General features: G+C 47.2%; 1 protein-coding gene across 1 annotated transcript; it reads right to left on the bottom strand.

Annotated features, from left to right (window-relative positions):
• Positions 1-15,019: 15,019 nt before the first annotated feature.
• On the bottom strand, positions 15,020-18,756 carry LOC105287603 (CCAAT/enhancer-binding protein). Its single transcript, XM_011353231.3, has one exon. It carries the CDS (start codon positions 18,050-18,052, stop codon positions 17,000-17,002), a length of 1,053 nt encoding a protein of 350 aa, XP_011351533.1. The 5' UTR covers positions 18,053-18,756; the 3' UTR covers positions 15,020-16,999.
• Positions 18,757-19,772: the final 1,016 nt, after the last annotated feature.

The raw sequence follows: 19,772 nt of genomic DNA, 5'->3' as shown, positions 1-19,772 counted from the left end.
AGTAAAAGGTAACGCGAAGCCACGCCGGCTTTTGCACGCTACCGAGAGAGGAAGACAGGATGATCCAGGCCACTGAAAAAGGAAAGTGGCCGGCTACCGCGTCTGCCATCGTGAGTAGGACTCCTCCGGCGTTCATTATGCAATAATTATTATGATCGCGTCGCTATCGCCGCCGTCGTCGTCATCGTCGTCATCGTCGTCGTTGCTCGTCATTATCGCGAGTCAATTGTAGGCCCGGCTGCCGTATCGGTACTATCGCGTAACCCGACCTATCCTTTTGATTATGAATAATTGCGCGTGCGGCTTCGCGATCGCGCGCGATTAACACCACCGACACGGATCTCGGCGAGCGGTAATGACAGACCGGGCCGACCCGGCTTGTCTCTCTTTCTCTTCACTTCCGTGCGGCACGATTATCCACTGCGAATCGCTTATTGGCGCTTAGAGACACCCTCACGTCAGGATTAAGCCACCACTGAACGCCTAATGTGACTCTGGAGTAGCGCGGTCTCTTTAGAATTGAATGTGTGATTATTCATGCTTTAGGATTAATGTTAATGCACCTACACGCTGCGTGATCTGTTGTTGGCAGTATAGTTTATACCTTGATGCATGAAAACCGCGACGAACTTTGCGCAGGGAACTGTGATTTGTGCAATTGATACGATCAACTTTGATCGATAAAATCTCCATTTTCACCATTTTTTAATGGAATTGCAGTGAGGATTTGATATCTGGGAGATTTTATATCGTCTAAAGTTTTCAGTAAATCGTAAGAGAGCAAGATAGAGATCCTAGTATGGACCTTGGGGACCGATTTGAATTTCCAGACGGCAGTCGAAGTGCCAGGATCTGAAGAATCTAACTTCAAGGCCGACGCTTTATAAAGCGCCACCGAGAAAATGTCATTTACTTTGCTTGTTTTTTCTATCGACTTTACAATCTTTTATATTTATTTTTTCTTGCCATTATATGAAGTAGCAGTTAGTGCAAGCCGGTTTTTTTCCATCACACCGATAGAGATTTTCCGATACGAGTGAGGTTTGCCGAACTTGAAACGCTTATCAGTCGTGAGCATTCTTGATACGGTTGCGCGAAATTGTTATCGCATCATCGGCGGCGTCATTCTCGGGATGTATTCCACTAGCGATTAACGTCACCGGAACTCACAGTCGACAAACATGCACGATAAGCAGGGGGATTTACTTTGATATGCGTGTATTACGCGTTAATTTGTATAATAATAAATTTTTCGCGACGTAGCTTGTGAATCAACTAAATATTTTTCTGCAGAGCACAGAGAGAAAACCCTGATTCTTTAAGATGCTAGCACCGCAAACAATCAATATTGTCTACCTACGCGGTTTCGGTAAATTAAAATGCGGGGAGAGGTGCAACTCGATGCAACCTCGGTCGTGCAAATTGACCGTGCATAAACTAATCGTGTAAGATTGAGAAAACGGCACGACCGCTATTTGCTGACAAGCAGCAGGGCTAAGGGAAAAAAGTGGCACGATCGTGTGTTCTGTTGGCTGGCAAAAGTGCTCGTCGAACATAGGAACAAAGGCGACGGGTCTTCGTGCCATCGTCGTGAATTCACGTAAACGGAGGATCTGGAAGCCGCCAAGGATGAGACTCTCTCTCGTCCTCGCACGTGGAATCCAGGAAGCAACGAGCCGACGATGTCACTCGAACGATGCTCATTATCGATTCTATTACGGTATATCTCACCTTCGCGTCGAGTTACCGAACCGATGAAATTAAATGAGAAAATTTGCGCCCACCTGAGCCGTCTCCTTTATGTTTTTTTTTTCTATCGGAGTCGTTAATGTGCTATCTGCATTTTTGTTCAGCTTATTTACGTGTCTCGATAGGCAAACAAGATCTGTCAATATTTTAATTCTTGCTTGTTACATATACGAGTTTATACCTAAATAAAATTACAAAGTGTACCTACTTTTTTTCATATGAAACGGCACGATGGAATATCTTATCTCGACTAAACGACTCAAGTAAGAGAACTCGTTTCTGAACGATGAAGTTTTATGTTTTTCTGCGAGCGGTGACAGGAAAGAGCGACATCGTCGCTCTTTCGTTAATCGACGGTTCGATGAACCGCGAGAGAGCACTCGTGACTGTCGCTCTTGAATAGGAAACGAGCGAGCGAGCGAGCACTCGCATTTCTCGAAACGTGATGCAAAGCTCTCGCGATGCCAGCTTAGGAAAGGTGAAAGGACGAGAAACGCGAGCATCCCGAAACGTGCGGCACGGCGTGCGCTCGCGCTCGCGCTTAATTGAAACAGCGTCAGTGACAGGGAGTCGATTACGCGAGTCGTGACTTTGCGAAAGCGGGAACGCGGCGGGCCGTTGCGGTACAGTTGCTTTAATTCTCTAATTAATTAAAGTGTCCGCGCGCGCGTGTGATGGCCCAGGCATGTACGTATCCGCGTCGCGCGTCGGCATCATCTATCTGGCGTAGCTTCCGTTCGGCTTCCTTTCGGCTGTCGAATCCTCATTTCATCGTGAGCTCTTCGAGGGGGAATCGTGTGTTTAATTAACTCACGAATGCTCGCGATAATTAAGTAATCACCGAGCCATAGTATATATAGCAAGGAATTTTTATCTTAATTAAATAATTATGCTCTTTCGTCAATCCATATGTACGTCACGGTGTGTCGCGTTCCGCAGCATTCGCATTCATTCGTTTTGGCGTGTATTATGGATTCTGCTTTCTCTCCCGGCGCGTATATGCCAGCTAGAGATACAAATTATCGCAAGTGTCGCAACTCCTCTTCTTCAAAATTTTACGAAACCTCCCTTCTCTTTCTGTACATTCCCTGGTTTATTTTAATTGCCAAAATTCATGCGCAACGTGCGCCTCGCTCTCGAAGCTCGCGAACGATTTATGTCGTGCCGTTGCGATTTGCTGAGCAAGATAGCCAGGTGGTAATGAGGTGCAGTCCGTATCTTCTTCTTTTTCTCTTTTTTCTTCTTCTTTTAGCGAAGCGTGTTACGCACCGTGGCTATCGACGCAGATTATCCTCTCGATCGTTTAACGATGCGCATAACTAAACGACATTGAACCGCGACCCGTCTCGGCCCTACTTTTACTGACCCCGTCTCATCGGCGATTTCGCAGTATCCCGTCGCGAAAATACGTCGCGGCGCTTCTCCGTCCATTCACGCGAGCGTCTGCAATAATTTATACCGCGAGCGATTCGAGCGCGCACGTGCGTGTGCGTCTCGCGAGCACGCGAGATACGCGCGAGATAATGACCACTTTTATAACTAACGACGTGTTAGTTCATTAGACAGCCTGGCCAGGTGAAAGTCTTTATTTAAAGGCCAAAAGGTCGCGTTTTCCGATCGACAAAAGAATCCGAATGATCGACGCGCCGATGTGAGTGTACATGTTTGTGCAACATTAATATCCAAAATCCGTAACGCATTTTCATCATACTTCTAGCAAGAAAGTGTGCGTTCTAATTATGAGAATTTATATATATATTTATATTTCTAAGTATTTGTACGATATATTATTGTACGAGCTGGTTTGACATGTATCGAACGTTATAATTAATTAAGCCGCCGCTTCTCTCTTCAGAGAGAGAGAGAGAAAGAGAAAAAGAAAAAAAAGAGAGAGGCAGAACTGGAAATCGTTGGAGCACTTATTTTTTGTAGCTGCTGATTCGAGCATAGGAGGAATAATTATGAAAGCGATACACATTTTAACCGCGCGCGTGTCCAGCCAGACGTAAAACAAAGCCAAACGAGCCCGTTTTCACTTTCCGCTTAAGTCGCCGCGGACGCGGACGCGCGCGTCGTAATACTCGCGCGGCCATCCGCGCGGAATGAGCGCTCCTTTATTTAACGAAAGGATATTCCGCGTGCCCGAGACATCCCGGCTATTTGGATTATTTCGCAATCGCCGAGCGGCTGCTAATTGCAGCGGCGTTACGAGACGCCGTTGTAATTGTCGGGGAGACGTTCGAATGACAAATGGATGCGGACCCGCGGCGGCGCGCTTGCGAAACGCGTGAGAAAAGCGCGAGCGAGCGAGCGCGAAAAGTGACGCCGGGAATACACGTTCGCGCGATCGCGCGCTGCGCGGTGCGGCGCAGCGCGTGAGAGAAAGGTGTCCGAGGAATGCCATTAGCATTTGGGACTACCGTGAGCATGCAGATGCGGTGCACGGTGTATGAATGGCGTCACACGCACGATAATTGAACCATGACCCGCGCGAGCGACCCTTCCGCGCTGCTCCTCCCGCTCGCGCTTCCTACCCGAGTATCAGCTGATCGTGCGAGCCACCCGGCATTAACAGCGAGAAATTTGAAATAATCATTGTTCCGGCTGATTACTGTACACGCTCAATTACCGTATCGCCGATATACCGCGTGATATATCGGATATCTCTCAGAACAGCGAGTGTTCAATAATGAAGCGTAGCGCGGAAAATAATGCCGACTAGATCGGGTTGTCGATCGGAGATAAACGATTGACATAATGGTTGACATAATGGCTAGCATAATGACCGTTGAAATTAGGAACCGGCTCGAGAAGGGGAGCCAGGCGATTAGAGAATTTTCGCGACCTATCTCCGATCTTCGCCGCGATGCAACGCTCGCGCGAGCGCATCCTGTGCGCTTTATCGAAGCGCTGAACCGAAGCGCTCGTTTCGCGCGTTTCGCGGGGAAAATGAAAATCGCGGATAATCGCGAGCCCGTATTTCACGTATTTTGCTGTGATAGCCGATAAAGTTTCCACATACAACGACGATGAAGTGCGGTGTGCTCGCTCGTGTCGGCTCGCGTGTACGTACGCGAAAGCTCTGTCGAAACGGAGCCTTAGTCATCGTCCTTTTCCGGAGGATATAGGTATATATTCGATAATACTAATCCGCGCTCTCTCGCGTAGCCGCGGCTCTTGCTTTCTTGCAGCGCAGTGACCTGATTCTTTGCATGCAACAGTAAGAGCGTTTCCAGAGAGAGGAGGAGGAGGAAGAGGCGGAGAGGAAGGAGGAGGGAGATGGAAAGAGAGAGTGGTGAGGCTTGAGAGGAAGCGAGAGGGAACGAGATAGACTCGAGAGAGCGAGAGAAAGAGAGAGGGAAAGAGTGAGAAGGAGAAACGGATGGAAGAACGAGAGAGAACGCGCGCGAGCGCGAGCGCACGCCTCGTGACACGTAATACCCGTCACGGTAATAGCGGTACGATATTATAGCACCGCTAATGTCATTCATTTGTGATTTAATGAGAGGAGTCGAGAGACCGCGGTTAGGAGGAGGAGAAGCAGGCGGAGGAGGAGAAGCAGAATCGCGCCGACAGAGGCGGAGGAGGTGCACGCGCTCTTTCGGTTCGAGCGGATCGCGCGGGTTCCCCGATCATGGAACGAAGCGATTCGATTCGCGTTGTCGGCGTAACCAGCATGGACAATGTCATTATCTCGATACTCCAATTAGGTGTCCCCGGATTTCGCAGCTTTGAGAAAACTGCAGTCGGCCGGTCAGATCGCTCGCCGCGATCGATGCAGATCGATAAGATAGGATTGGTACGCTGAGATTGTGAGACCGAGATTGCGGATTGTTTTTTTTTGTTCGCGGTACTCTGCGCCGCTGCGAAATAACGCATTAACGAGTACGAATTACTATATGATTGTCATGAATGAAAGGAATTTCGCGGTAACTTGTACAGTCGCTCAGTCTGATCATTTTCGCCACGCATAATTATCGCGTTATCACAATCGATCCAACGTTATGAAGTCAAGGAAAAAGTTATGATCGCATTCTATGGATTATGATTCGAGTACGTGCACGTAGTGATAGTTATATGAGTTACGTAGCTGAAAGTTTCATTTATTTGCTCTTTTTTAAGACTCGCAATCAGTGAAAAAAGATTTCTACCGATCGCATGCAGTAGTCGCAGACGAATCCGGTGATCTCGCCGACTGTCTGATCCGATTAGTCCGCTGTCTCTCTTCCCACTCTCTTCTATGGGTTTATCTCGGTTTTACTCGGTTAGTTACGCCTGGACTTTTAGAATTTAGATTGGCCATATGGTGCACGGAATCGTTGCGTTTTTTTCTCAGTTGGTTATTAATACCGCGCTGTCGCGTTCACCAATTAGATTAATATGTGCTTCCGAAAAGCGAGAGCGCGACGTATTCCTGGCGAATATGATTTGTTTATGCGTTATTAGAAAAATTCTTGCTTAAAATCGCTTAACAGTGGTACTCGAAAATTTTATGTCTTCGATATTCGCGTTGCATCGCGTCGTTTCTTTCTCCTCCTCCTCTCGTAGACAGGGATTTCAATGCAAAACGAGATGAATTCATAATTTATGAGGCTGATTTTAATTATCGCACAGAATCATATGTGAAGTGCGTTTTTGCAGGTTACGAACTTGTTGCATTCCTGCAGCGAGCCGTGCCACGTTTTAACGTTCACTGAGCGTTTTCCCATGCGTGCGAATCGAAGCTTTTGCGACGACATGCCGAACGATCATACCTTCATCGATTCACAGGGAGCCATACAAGTCATGCTAGATTTATGCGACGTTAACTAGGTACCGTGGCGTGGCATAATCCACTCATGAGAACACTCTCGTTAACCTTTTTACGCTGCGAGCGATGTGCATATCTTTTGGAATGTTCCCGTACTGATTATCCGGATTGCATGACAGTATATTATACTATAGAATTGCATTGCCCGCTTAATTAATTAAATTTAATTAAATTTAATTAAGGACCACGTGTGCCGCTGTGCGTATACCCCGCCGATGCACCGGTCTGACGCAGACCCGATAAGTGTGACGTCAAAAGCGACTGCGAAAAAAAGACAGAAAAAAAGTAGAAATAGAAATGTTACAACACCGGTTTGAATACACGCGCCACATAAATCTGCAGATTAGCCGGATTATAAAAACATTATATTCGCGATTATTAAATTCGAATGCGGAAAGCCGCGCGTATAATCTGTGCGCGAGATGACGCGGATGAGCCTCCCAAGCGCGCATAATCAACGCGATGCAGCTTTTTCGACGCCAATATTTTTCTTTTTTTTTTACCGGGCGCCACTCGATCGATTCTTTGATAGCGATTCTTCGGGGCTCCGAGAAGGATCCTCCGATTTCGCGATGTCGAATCTTCCGACGCGGAAGTGACTCTCGCTGGCTTTTGGACGGCATTTCCGCCTTCGTTCTGTCCCGTTGACCCGTAGGGGAATAAACGATCCGTACAAAGGCGCCGGTGTGCACGGCCTCTGGAGTGGCTGCGGTCGAGAGAAAGAGAGAGCGAGCGAGAGATCGAGTGGGTGATGCGTTTGGACGCAGCAGCCGCGACGAAAATAAATCCTTCCTCCGACTTCCTCGCGTAAACGTACACGCGTACTGCCGCGCGGACGCGCGTGCAGCCGGTTCTCGTCGAGCGCACGCGCGTCCGAAATCTCGAATGCGCTCGATCGCTTGGCGCGGCCGCGCTCCGCTCCTCGTTTCGCTGCTCCTTTGGTGTCTTTATATCTTTGCTTCATTGTGTCTATGCACAGAGCATGGACATGCGCCATCCATATATAAAAGTGGTCGTCAAAAATGAGAAGGAGGGGACGTGAAGACGGCCAATCTCTCTCTCTTTCTATTTAATGCTGCGATACTGGTCTAGAAAGAGAGAGAGTTGGCCGTCTTCACACTCTATCTCTTATATTTTTCCTGGCCACACGATTTAGATATGGATGGAGATATGGATGCAGTCCATGCTCTATATCGATGTGTCTGCGATATTTTTGTTTCATTGCGCCCGGAAGTGTGTCCAGGTTGTAGCTAATAAACATTCGACGGGCGAGTAACTGAAAGTGCGAGTTTCAGATATTGCTTTTTCCGGTGGCGAGAATTCATTTTCGCGCTGATGATGATTACGTGTTTAAGGATAGGTCGCGCGTCAAAGGGGATGATGGAAGCATCTCTGTCGCTGCTCAAATTTGAGTTTGATTGGTAGCAGGTGCAGCTGGGAGGAAGAAGGAGGAAGAGAGATAGAGAGATACGTACTTTCAGGCGCGTCCCTGACGCGTCGTACGCGTCTAATATAGCGATGCAGGCGTGGAATATATAGGTCGCACGCTAGAACGCTCTTTTATATACTCGCCACTCCGGCACTCGAGGAGATCCGCGGCGAGGATGTATGCGTGCATGCGTGCAGCCGTCGACGCTCACGCGTAGAGCAGCGCATGCATTGCGCATCGCGAGTTCGACGCGGTGCCTTCCCGTGGCTGGCGAATTAAAAGGATTATCTCGGGCTATCGCGGAGGAACGTCCGTGGGGAAGATCCGATGGATCGAATCCCCGGGTTTGCGCGATCTTTCAAGATCATTTCCTCGATCATTTCTCATCAAACGACGTCGTTTCGCGCTACGCGCGATCGAAATGTACGACGCGTGTGATAATACAACGCGCATCGCCAAAGTCCATCGATTGGAATCGACGATCGATCGCACGGGATACGCGAGACGGTGTTTCATGCCTCTCTCTCTCTCTGTCTCTATCTCCGTCTCTCTTTCTTTGTCTTTTGCTGATTTTCATTCCCGCGGAGTTCCGCACGTACGACTACGAGCCGTTACGGCCGGCATAACAATGCATGACGTAACTCTGGGGTCGAATCCTCCTTACCTCCTCCGTGCAACGATGTTACAGGAAAGTGAAACTCTCGCAAACCAGGTCACACCCACATCGTGCTCGCAGCGCTGTGCCGGCGCGATGCCGATCGACGGCAGATCCCTTTTAACGTCGCGTTAGATGCTTTTCCATCCAGCTCCAGTAGAATCGTGCATGATGGGGCCGAAAAAATTTTACGTGCACTTATATTCCAAATTGAAAACGGCGAACGCGACTGGAGGTGATCCAACATCTTCGATCCTCGATGTTCCATTTTAATTCCGGGTGTTAATATGACGTTGTGACATCATTTCCTGAGCGTCTCTGCTCTTGAGAGCCTTCTTTATAATTGATATTTGACGAATTATTAGCATTTAAATTGTCCTGTTGTGTTTTCTTCTGATAAATTTCTGAAAAACTCTCATATAACTAATAAATTTATATGAGAATTAAAGTTGAAATTTCGAGCTTAATGTAATAAATTCGATATTCTCTAAAGCTGCGATTATATGGCTGGACCAGGTTGCTCGTGAGACATTGATGCGTGAGTGTGCGTGCGATAACGATAAACCAGAGGCGCCAGAAAGATCTATAAACCTGGGCATTTACTATGTCTCGAGATAGAGTTACGATTGTACACGCGTCTGCTAAACAACAAGTCGACCCAAAATTCGGCCCTCCAAAATCCACCGAATTTTACACTTCCTACGTCGCTTTTATAATTTACTTAAAAGCACGTGGATTTTTTATCTCCAATTTCCTTGATCGATCCGGATCAAGTCGATGTGTTCTCTCAGCGACGATTCTTTTTCTATTCTCAAACAAAAAAAATTCACTTTTTCTTCTTTCTGATCTTATAATTTCTTCAACATCAAGCGAAGTATATCTACTGGATCGTCCTAGGTGTATGCGTGCAACATCTCAGCAGCTAATAGCTGATAATAAATGACATTTGTCGCGTCCCGGGGAGACATTAATAGCTGAAGTTAATAGACCTGATACGCAGTGCGACGGATGCCGGCGAAGAGGTTGCACGGTGACGTGACCAATTCGGAGGCATTTTCCCGGACGATCCCGGAACGGCGAGCAGTGACGACGCTCTCGTTTCACGGGCTCAATGTTAGCAGCTGGACCAGCTAGTGGAGAGGTTCTTGGGATGCAACCGGGAGCGGAGATCACTCGTGCAGCTCCCTTTCCGCGCCGCGCGAATGCAAGCTCTCGCCCGCTCGCCCGCCCGTTCTCGTTCGCGCGTGCGAGAGGACGCGGGCGCGCGTGGGTGCGGGGCGGTCTTGGCAGAGCTGGCCCTAACCCATATACCGTCGCAGCCAGAATAGAGATCGGGCGATCACGAGCGAGCGGATAGGAGAGGATAGAAACGCAGGTAACTCTATAAACACGGTCGGGAAAGCCGGAGTATCGAATTGCTGGCGGTGCGCCTTCATCGGGTCCGCTTTTTCCCCCCCGAGGTCTCGCTCGAGCGAAACTGCTGGCGAAACGGCGATTAGCGCGTGTGAAACGCCGATCCATCCCCTGCCGCCGTTTGATTTTGAACGAATCGCAACTTCAAGGTTAGGCTTGATTCACTCGATGTTAATTTCGTGCGAGAAGGTGCTTGGATGTGAACAATTGCTTGGACCGAATGTGCATCCAAGTGCGGTCTCGCAAGACTGTTGGTTTAAATGCGTGGAAAAGTCCCGAGCAATTTTAAGGAATTTTAGATTTTTATTTCAGTATTGCTAGCACATTATCTAATAGGTATTTATTTAATAATTATAAATATTGGTTTCCTTGTATCTCTTGTTTGAACGGAATTTCGCATGCTGTTTTCGAAATATGACGTCCGCGTAAGAGAAGCTGAAATGGACTTGATGCAAGTGGCACTTGATGCTCATGGAGTAGAGTGTATGATAATATAGCGCAAATTAGTAATGTAGCTGCCTTTTATTTCTCTCTCTCTCTCTCTTATAATCCGAATTGGCACCACACTACGTTCGCTGAAAATGGAATAAAGAATCAGTTGATAATAGGAGCATAGTTAAGAAAGCATATGACGTACACAATTGATAACAGAAAAGTCTCAATAACAAGATGACAGGTACAAAGCTGTAAAAGAAGAAAGTATGTAAAATTACCATCAATTAAGGATTGATTTAATGAAATTTAATTTCATAGGTAACTAGGCGAAACGTGGAGTACCGAGTTTAGTCAATATAAGGAATTAAGCGAAACTACTGAAATGCTGATAATGAATACTAGTGGCAGATATTGTATCACATACAGGCTAATCCCGATCTCGTATATTCAGCGTTCGATGAAATAAAAGATCGGCAAACAGGAGGCTCGCCGGTAATATTCGCGATGAAAAATGTGGTCGTTGCATCAGTCAAATTAATTGATCACATAAAGCACACGAGATGATCCGAAATATTATGCGAAACGACGCGTGATAATTGAATCAACATTTCGATTTAATCGATCAGTAATGAGCGACTGCGATAACGTATAAATTGAAATCGAGATTAAGGCGACTGAGTAGGTGTAATTACTTAAGAGGCGGTAATGAGAAAGCGCATGACAGAGACGAAATTTCAATTAAATCGAATTTGACAGGCGGCCACGAAAACACGCGAGAGCGAGACGAGTCGCTCTGGCAAATCGTTCGTGATTCGTGAATCTCGACGTTTCCTGGTCAATAAATTTCGTTGGGAACAACGTTGTGATTCATTGGCTAGCAAGGTCGAAATGCTCGCACCGACTTATCGTCTTGGTTGTACCAGAAGTTGCTGCACGATACGGAGGAATGCACGAAAAATGGTGGTACCACGTACAAGCATTTTGGCACAGCTTGTATCTAAAACTGGAATCGTCGACGGCACGTGCACGCAGACACCTCGGCGTCAAAACTTGGCGCATTATGTCAGAGATTTAACGCGGCGACAAAGCGCCTGCAGAAGAGTCGGACATCGGGAAATATAGAAGATGAGGTAGGTTTGCTTGAGCCTGTTTTCGTACCGTTTCGAGGACAAGAAACAATCTATGCTAGCATAGAATGCAGTACGCCTTGAGACCGAAGAGGTAACATATTTTCTTGGAGAATAAAAGGAAAAAATAAAAATAAAATAAAGAATAATAACAATAAAAAAGATAATCATTAGGGAGTGGAAATAAATAGCAAGATATAGCGACTAAAAATATAAATCAACAATTTCTAATTTGCTTATTAGATTAAGAATCGGGCTAAATTACTAAATTATCGAGCTAAATATGTTAACATTATAATTTTTAATATTGTTTAGTATTAATATCGAAAATTTTCTTTGCATTCTTGAGTAATTTTCAAAGAAGATTTTCGAAAGTTTTAAAAAGAAAGATGTTCCACTTTTCCGATTATACTTGTCTATCGTCTACTGATATGATTCATTGAAGCCAAATTAGATTTCCGTATCTTTCTGATTTTTATCTAATCGATAAGAGTGAGCAGAAATACCTTGCCGTCTCTCATTTCTCTTACTCGTTATTTTATCTTATTTAGCTTTCGTTTATTTATTTGGAATTAAAAGCTCTATCGGACGTATAAAATTTCAAACTTTCAATAAAGTATAAGTGCCAAAAGTAAAAGAAATATACGATATTTTAACCCAGTTTAATTAGACTTGATCTACAACAGCTCGGCGTTTATTGGCGTTCATTTTAACATAAATCAATTAAATGTATTAGATCATTGTTATGTGAAAGCTCACCCAGCTTTCACAAAAGGTATTCAAAATATTTTGATGTGAACTTCGAAAGTTCTTTGAAGGTGTACAGTCACTTGCACATGACTGCTTATCGAAGAGTTAATTGTCTTTCAGAATTAGAATCATTCATGTTGAACAATTACTGTCGAGTAATATAAATAAATTGGTGCTTTATATTCGGTTGTAACATACTCATATATATTCATGTATTCATCCCGTTCTTTGAGTGTTTGTAGGGGAAAAAATAAAAAACTTTTCTTTATTATTTAGAAAAATTATAGACAAGAAAGTCCAGAAGTTTATTAGAAATAAAGATATAAAATTCAGAGAACAGCGGTACAGCGATAAGAGCGAACACAAAAGTCTTCACACGGCGGACGTTCAAGACTTTCTGTCTAGATCTTTTGTCTCTCTGGTTGCTATTTATCGATTTTTCGGTACATTCCTAGGTATTTTGATAATTAGTGTCGGCGAAGAAAGGAGCACTATTCTGGCGCTAATAACATGCATGCAAAGAAAAAAGTAGCTGCCATAGCTAAAAACTGCGTGTGGTAACTAAATTCAGTCGTAATATATGGACAGCTAAATTTTAGCTGTGATACCTATTTTATTAGATAAGGTTCCTCCTAATTCATTAGCTGCAAGAGTAAACATTTTGCTGTAGTTTAGAATTTTATAGCTACGGCAGCAAACAATTTTTAGCAAATCATGATTAGCTACGGTAGCACAAATTTTTCTTTCTGTGTGACCTCTTCCGTTAAGGTTGCTTATCACTATTACATGCTCTATGATGATGTTTGTTAGTTTGTCTGTTAGTTTGTTGGATCATTATTTATTCTACTAAAAAAATTTTAGTTCACAAAAAGCAAAAAAATAGATAACTTTTACATTTATCAAACTTTATAACGTATACCGTACATATAGCCTGAAAATGGCTCAAAACCGGCTTGGCAAGGAACGTGTTAATGATGAGTTGTAATATAGTTATTAAAAACGCTAAAAAAATGGAACAAACATGTGTTATAATCTAATATTATCGAATCAAATTATTATCGTATCATTCTCCCTTTCCAATAATAAGTCGTTTTAAAACGCTGCGCTTGCATCGTTCTAAATAACGTATGCGTCTCGTGCATTCTTCTGCATTCTCCTGCATCATTGTCGACTCCGATTCTTCGGAATATGTCGCGTCCCGACGAATTTCACTTTCATTCCTCGTACGCCTGGATTCTGCGTCGCGACCTGCGTGCATACACGTGCGACGTCGCGCATTGTGTCACGTAAAAACTCGATAAATTGTCCCACGGAAATCTCGTCAAATCGAACCGTGAAATCACGCGAGTTCGCTGTGCACGAGCACAGGATCAAGAATTTTTCAAGGAGTTCTGTTCTTTGGAATAATTTTCGATAGCTGATCGAGCGGCGAAAATCAGACTTGAATCGTTTCAAGTGGATGTATACAGATTTAATTCTCTAACTATAACGTATTTATATAATATAAGTATAGTATATATTGTAATATAAATAATAAGTACATTATACATGTATACATGTTACTTATATTTTATATTATACATATATGCATATTATATATATAAATTATATCATTATATACATCATTTTTTATATACTATTCACGTTTCTCCTCATGATCACAATCAATTCTCGAGCCGCTAACTTAAACGTTTCTGTTTCGTCGCATTTACGGACTTTCCGGTTCTCCATTCCGCAACTTCCGCCGATCTCATCTCATCACTGCTCGAACTCTCGATCAGTCGGATACCGATGCGCTGCAGTCTCTCGCATTGCGCAAAACTCGTTTTGCTAATCATGCCGGCGCGGACGACGCGCGCGATTCGGGACGCGGGCGAGGAGCACGTGCGACCGCGCGTACACGTGGAACGCCGTATCCTGTTCCGCGGGGCGCGTTGCAACTCGCGTCACGCTCGTCACAATGTGCAGCTAATCTATTTAATCTGACTAACAACAAACTTATCTCGTGACTCATTCGCGCCGCACGCGGTACCGCGCCGATCGTTCGCGCGCTACGCGTAAAACTCGTACGTGTGCGTACGTGCGCCGGCAAATTTTTCCGGCGGATAAATGACCGGTCACTCCATTGTCCCTCCTTTGTGTCGCGAGTCCGCAGAAATTTCCCTTTGGCAAAACTCGTTCCCGCCTCGGTCGCGCACGTGACGTCGTTCAGCTCGGTCCAGAACGCGATAACGTACGCGGTTTCTTTATCGCTTGCCGTGACACCTCCGATTGAACCTTTTCGAGCACTTGGATTAATCGCTGATCTTACGATAGCGATATCTCGCATTGTCTGTATAATTATATTTATGCTGAAAATTTTTTTTTAGTATACAGATGATTTTTTTCTCATGAAAAGAGAGGGAGCCGAGTAGCTGCATAACGCAATAGTTTTAGCATTCAATGCGGGATTTAACGGACAATCCTAAATTTTCAGAATTACGGCGAGGAGGCGTTATCTTATTTCTCGGAAGAGTAACTTCATTCATTAAAAGGCATTAAGCGCGTCAAGATTAAATTTAAAATAGGAATGCGAGTGAAAAACGTAGTAGCGATGGGAGGATTTGAGAGGTGAAGAGAGAACGGAAGAAAGAAAGGAGGCAGTTGAGAAATATGTTTCATATCAAAATATATTTGTGCATAGACAACCGTGACAGGGGTAATCTCGTACCCTAACGTCGTACGTCAGACACATACACCAAAAGGCAGGCACGCGTGCAATGTCGCATTTACACCCGCCGCGCGTACCGACACACGCGTATGATAGCGCGTGCCGCTATCACCGCGCAATTCATAAAATCGCACGCATGCGAACGAAAACACACTAATTATACTGCTGCTCGTTGTCGCATTCGGCGTTCTACATATATCGCGATCGCGAAGATGAAATGTTCCAAATTGCAACCGCACGCTTGTACGAAATGTTCAGGTAATCCGGTCCTTTCTCTCGTCAATATCTAATAAAATATGCAATTACAACAATACATCTCTGTTCCTCTCTCACATTTTTATTCTTTCTTGATACATTCGTGCACGCGGTATTGCACACGCATATTACACAGCCTCACATAACGCACGCATACATTTGCTTTTGACCGTTCTCTCGGCCTTTACGGCCGTTTCTCACACTCTTTCTCTCTCACTCACTCACTCACTCACGCATTCATTTATTTTTAAATTCTCTCTCTCTATGCATTTCTTCTAACAAAATATATTAGCATTTTATGTACATACATTTCGAATATAATAATAATAAAATTAATAAGAACTATATAATACAAGGGTATGGATGTGTATGAGTGCTCGGTTCTGTCGCTCGGCCATGCTTCATCGGACACCGCGAGCGCAGGAGCGAAATATGTATTGAGGGAAGCTGGTCGCGTCGGCCTCTCGAGCCACTTTGCAGATCGCCGTGTCTTGATTATGACGATTCTGTTTTCTTCCTTTTTATTTAGGTACTTGGTAATCGGACATAGTCTAAGTTCATTAATTTAAACGTTATCTAAAGAACCGAATATCTAAATACAACGCCGTGTTTGTATGTATATGTGTACGTGTCTCTTTCTCTCTCTTGCGCGTGGAGTGGATGTGTCGTGTATGTGTCCCGTGCATGTGTACATGCGAAACGCAGTATACAACTAAGATGAGAAAATATTCTCTCGCGTGAATCATCGGAGGTGGCGCGATTCGCTCGTCGGAGTGTCGTCGCATCGCCGCGTCGCGATTCCGCGCGTCCGAAAAGAGAGGAGGACACATGTCAGCCTGGAAATCCGGAAATGGACTACCGATCTCGCGTAATCCTCTCTTTCCTAAGTAGACGCCAAGCGAGAACGATAGAAGAAAGAACGAGGCGGATGAACGAGAGAAGAGATGAAGGTTTTCAGACTTTTTTTTCTTCGCACTGTTTGCCGATTTTCCTTCTTTCGGAGGATCCGCAACACAGTGGGCCTATCTACGCGCCACGCGATTAATTCATCGCGGTTTGCTGTTAGAAATATATATTTTTTGCTTCATTTCTTCATCTCCTCGTTCGACATGCCTTTCCATCTTCCTTTCCTGAACGAAGGGCTGTTTGTCCCGCAGGTGGAGACGCTTCTCTTCCTGCACGTGTGATCCGCCGAGTGCGTTCTCCGGCCGACGCAAGCTCGAACATCTCGCTTTTCTCGGTCGCCCGCCTACGCGACTCTCCTCCCTCTCGCTCTCGCGTCTCCCGACGTGAACGAAGGCGAGCGTATGCACGTGCGCCCGATTCGCGCGCGCTCCGAGCAGAGACATACAGAACGACGCAGAAGACGAGAGCAGAAGGCAAGAGCGAGGAGAAGAAGATACAGGAAAACGCGCGAGAGCGAGACGAAAGACGATTTCCTCGGGAGATGCGCGCAGAGAGCGTCGTCGTTCGCGGGGAGGCGCGGGGATGAAGCAGAAGACGCGACTTGGCTTCGGCCTCGCAATCGGGTCAGCCTGATAGGCTAGGGACGCGAGTCCCGGATCTATCAGCAACGTCGCCGGATGGTCGCGCGGCAACGATGCTGCTGTCGCTGCTGCTGTCGCGGTTGCCGCCGCCGCTACCGCAGTCGCTGTCGATGCTACCGCTACATGGGCCCAACAGCGTGTTGCTGGAACTGATCGAGATGCCTGGAGATCTCGCGGTGCAGCTGTTCGGGCACGACGCCGACGCTGCTAAACAGCGACCTGAGCACGTTGAGCTCTTCGGTGAGCAGTTCGATCCGCTTCTTCAGCAGATCGTTGTCTTTCACCAGCATCTTGACCTTCTCCTCGGTTTCGCGCGACCGCACCTTCGCCTTCTCGCGGCTTTTCCTCACAGCTATGTTGTTCCTCTCCCGCCGCCGCCTGTACTCGTCGCTCGCCTTGTCGACGGTCTTGCTTTGTTTCCTGGCGACGTTAGCAGCGGACGCGTGGTGTTGATGGGCCATCACTGGGCCCTTCATCGGCCCGCCCCGTGGTGGCGGCTGATGGACTGGCGCGCCGGGATGTCCACCTGGTATCGTGGACGGCGTAAGGGTAGTGAATGTCGGTCCACCGTTGGCGAACGGGCTGTTCGTCACCGGACTGTAGCCGGTGGGAGGATATTGTGGGCAGTGACGTCGATAATCCGTCGGATCGAGTGGTTCTTCCTTGATGCTGGGCGACTCCGAGCTCGAGCTGTTGCTGTCGCTGCAGCTGTTGCTGCCTTGATGATAGCTCGCCCCGCTGTGCACCGGCTGCGGCATGTAGGCGAGCGTGGTACGCGCGTAACCGCTGTTCCTGACATGTTTGACGCCGTTGTTGGTGTTTAACATGTCAAGGAGACCGTCGTTGAAATGGTTGTCGTCGATCAGATGCTGGAGATCCAACGAGATCTCCGGCGTGTTGAGATCGGTAAGCTCGCCCGCGGCCGCGCAATGTTCCGCGTACTGCTGATGCAGGGTCGCCTTGCTGGCGGACACCTTGCTCACCACCGCGCTGTTCTGCTGCTGCTGGTTGTGGTTGTGGTTGACCTGCAGCGTGGAGTTATTGTTGTTCGCTGCGGCGTTGTTGTTCTGATTGCTAGTGTTGTTGTTGAGCACCTGCGACTTCTTCAGATCGGCCGCACTCTGTGCCTGGGCCTGATGGGCCGCGGAATCGTACATGACCGGTGACTCCATCGCTCATTCGCACATCACAGATTGGAGATCCTTTCGCGACTTCACCACGACCACCTGTACCGTTCTTATGTCCGTCGATGTATCCGTCTGTTTGTCCGCACGTACGTTCCACGACTCACTACCTCTGCTCGTCCGCCTAAGTATCGCACGCTCTAATCTCCCTCTCCTTCGGCTGTCGTAGCGTGTACTACGTCGTCCGAGACGAGCCGACAGGAGGCGAGGAGAGGATACAACTGCTCTCGGTGAGGATCCAACGCCGTCACACCGTCACCGTGGCGGACAACGGACGAGCCTCGTTTCGCCGAAACCGCGCGTCGCTGGCTCTTGACACCGTTCCAAGTTACTTACTTAATGGCACCCGGACTGTATTCCGGGACCTCGAGGACGACGGTACCACGTCGGTTTCCGTCTGTCGACGACGGCGACGACGTCGTTCCCGTTTAACTTTAGTCGCCTGCTCGCGGCTGGTCGCGTGTTCCGCCTCGCGTCGACGCGCCGTTTACTGACGCCTACACGCGCGTACGTATCCGCTTCTGCACGCCCGTCTCTCTCTCTCTCTATTTCTCCTTCTCTCTCGCACTACGAAGGAATATACACACCGTCGCCGGGACCGTGATTGTACGAGGGAATGAGCACGTGAGAGGGGACCCGAAGCAACGACGAACCTCGCATGAGAGTTGGCGCGCGACTGAGCGCCTCGGCGGCATGTCGCAAGCTTTCATGTGGCACGCTCTGCGAGTCGCTCCGCACTCCATTGCGCTTGCGCCCGCTTGCCGAGTTTCCCTCCTCTCGTTCCCGCCCCGCGCGCACGCCACAATCCGACCGCGCGAGTCGGTCCTCTCTCGGAGGGACCGACCGCTGCCGCGGAGGGACCGACCGACCGCCGAAGCGCGTCCACGCCGCGCTCCTCCGCTCGCTACGACCGCTCGCTCCGTCTCTCCGCCCCTCGCCCTCCTCCGAGCCCCGTTTTCTTTCTTGCTTTTTCTCCCCCCCCTCTCTCTCTCCCTCTGTCTCTGTTACCATCTCGCTCTTGCTTTTTCCGTTCGCTATCTGCAAGCGACTATTTCTCTCTTTCTTTCTTTCTCACACACACTCTCCTTTGATTCCATTCTTTTTCTATATTTCCCTCTCAACGTCTCCGGCAGCATTTCGATTGTCTGTCGTTCCGTTTTCCCTTTGCTTCCTGTCCCTTTTTCACTCTGGTTTTATTTTCCTCGCCATCCCTCACCCCGCCGCGCGATCTCGTCACGGCTCCGCGTGACGGGAAAGATTCTCCGCTCTTGATTCTTCCGCTCGCGTACGACGACGACGCGACCAAGACGAAAGGTAGTCTTCCCCTCAATCGAGTGGACGGATTTCCCGCTCGTGCAATTAGCAAACCGCGATTCCTCAGCCACCGCATGGACGATGATTGAATCGTGAAGTAATCGGACTTGAGTCAAACTTGAGTCAAACTTGAGTCTCCGGGCTGCGTACCTATGTCATGTCCAATTACTGTCCAACCTGGTATACCTTTGGCAAAGTCGTATTTCATACCTGACACCACGTGTATCGCGCACATCCAGACTTTATTATTACGTGGCGCCAATCGCGGTACTCGGTATTTATTTTTATGTACTCTATCATAGTCGACAGTAAGTCGAGTCGTCGTTTGCACGATATTGCGCAATCGATGGTAACTGATTGAGCAGGATTTCCTGCGGGACTTTGTATTTATTTC

This window comes from Ooceraea biroi, chromosome 5, assembly GCF_003672135.1.
Source record: "Ooceraea biroi isolate clonal line C1 chromosome 5, Obir_v5.4, whole genome shotgun sequence".
Taxonomy (NCBI): Eukaryota; Metazoa; Arthropoda; class Insecta; order Hymenoptera; family Formicidae; genus Ooceraea; species Ooceraea biroi.
The sequence above is the reverse complement of the archived record's forward strand: the minus strand, read 5'-3'. Positions and strand labels throughout refer to the sequence as shown.

Coding starts and splice junctions, on each gene's coding strand:
- LOC105287603 (XM_011353231.3), bottom strand. CDS start 18,052: ATGGAGTCACCGGTCATGTACGATTCCGCGGCCCATCAGGCCCAGGCA.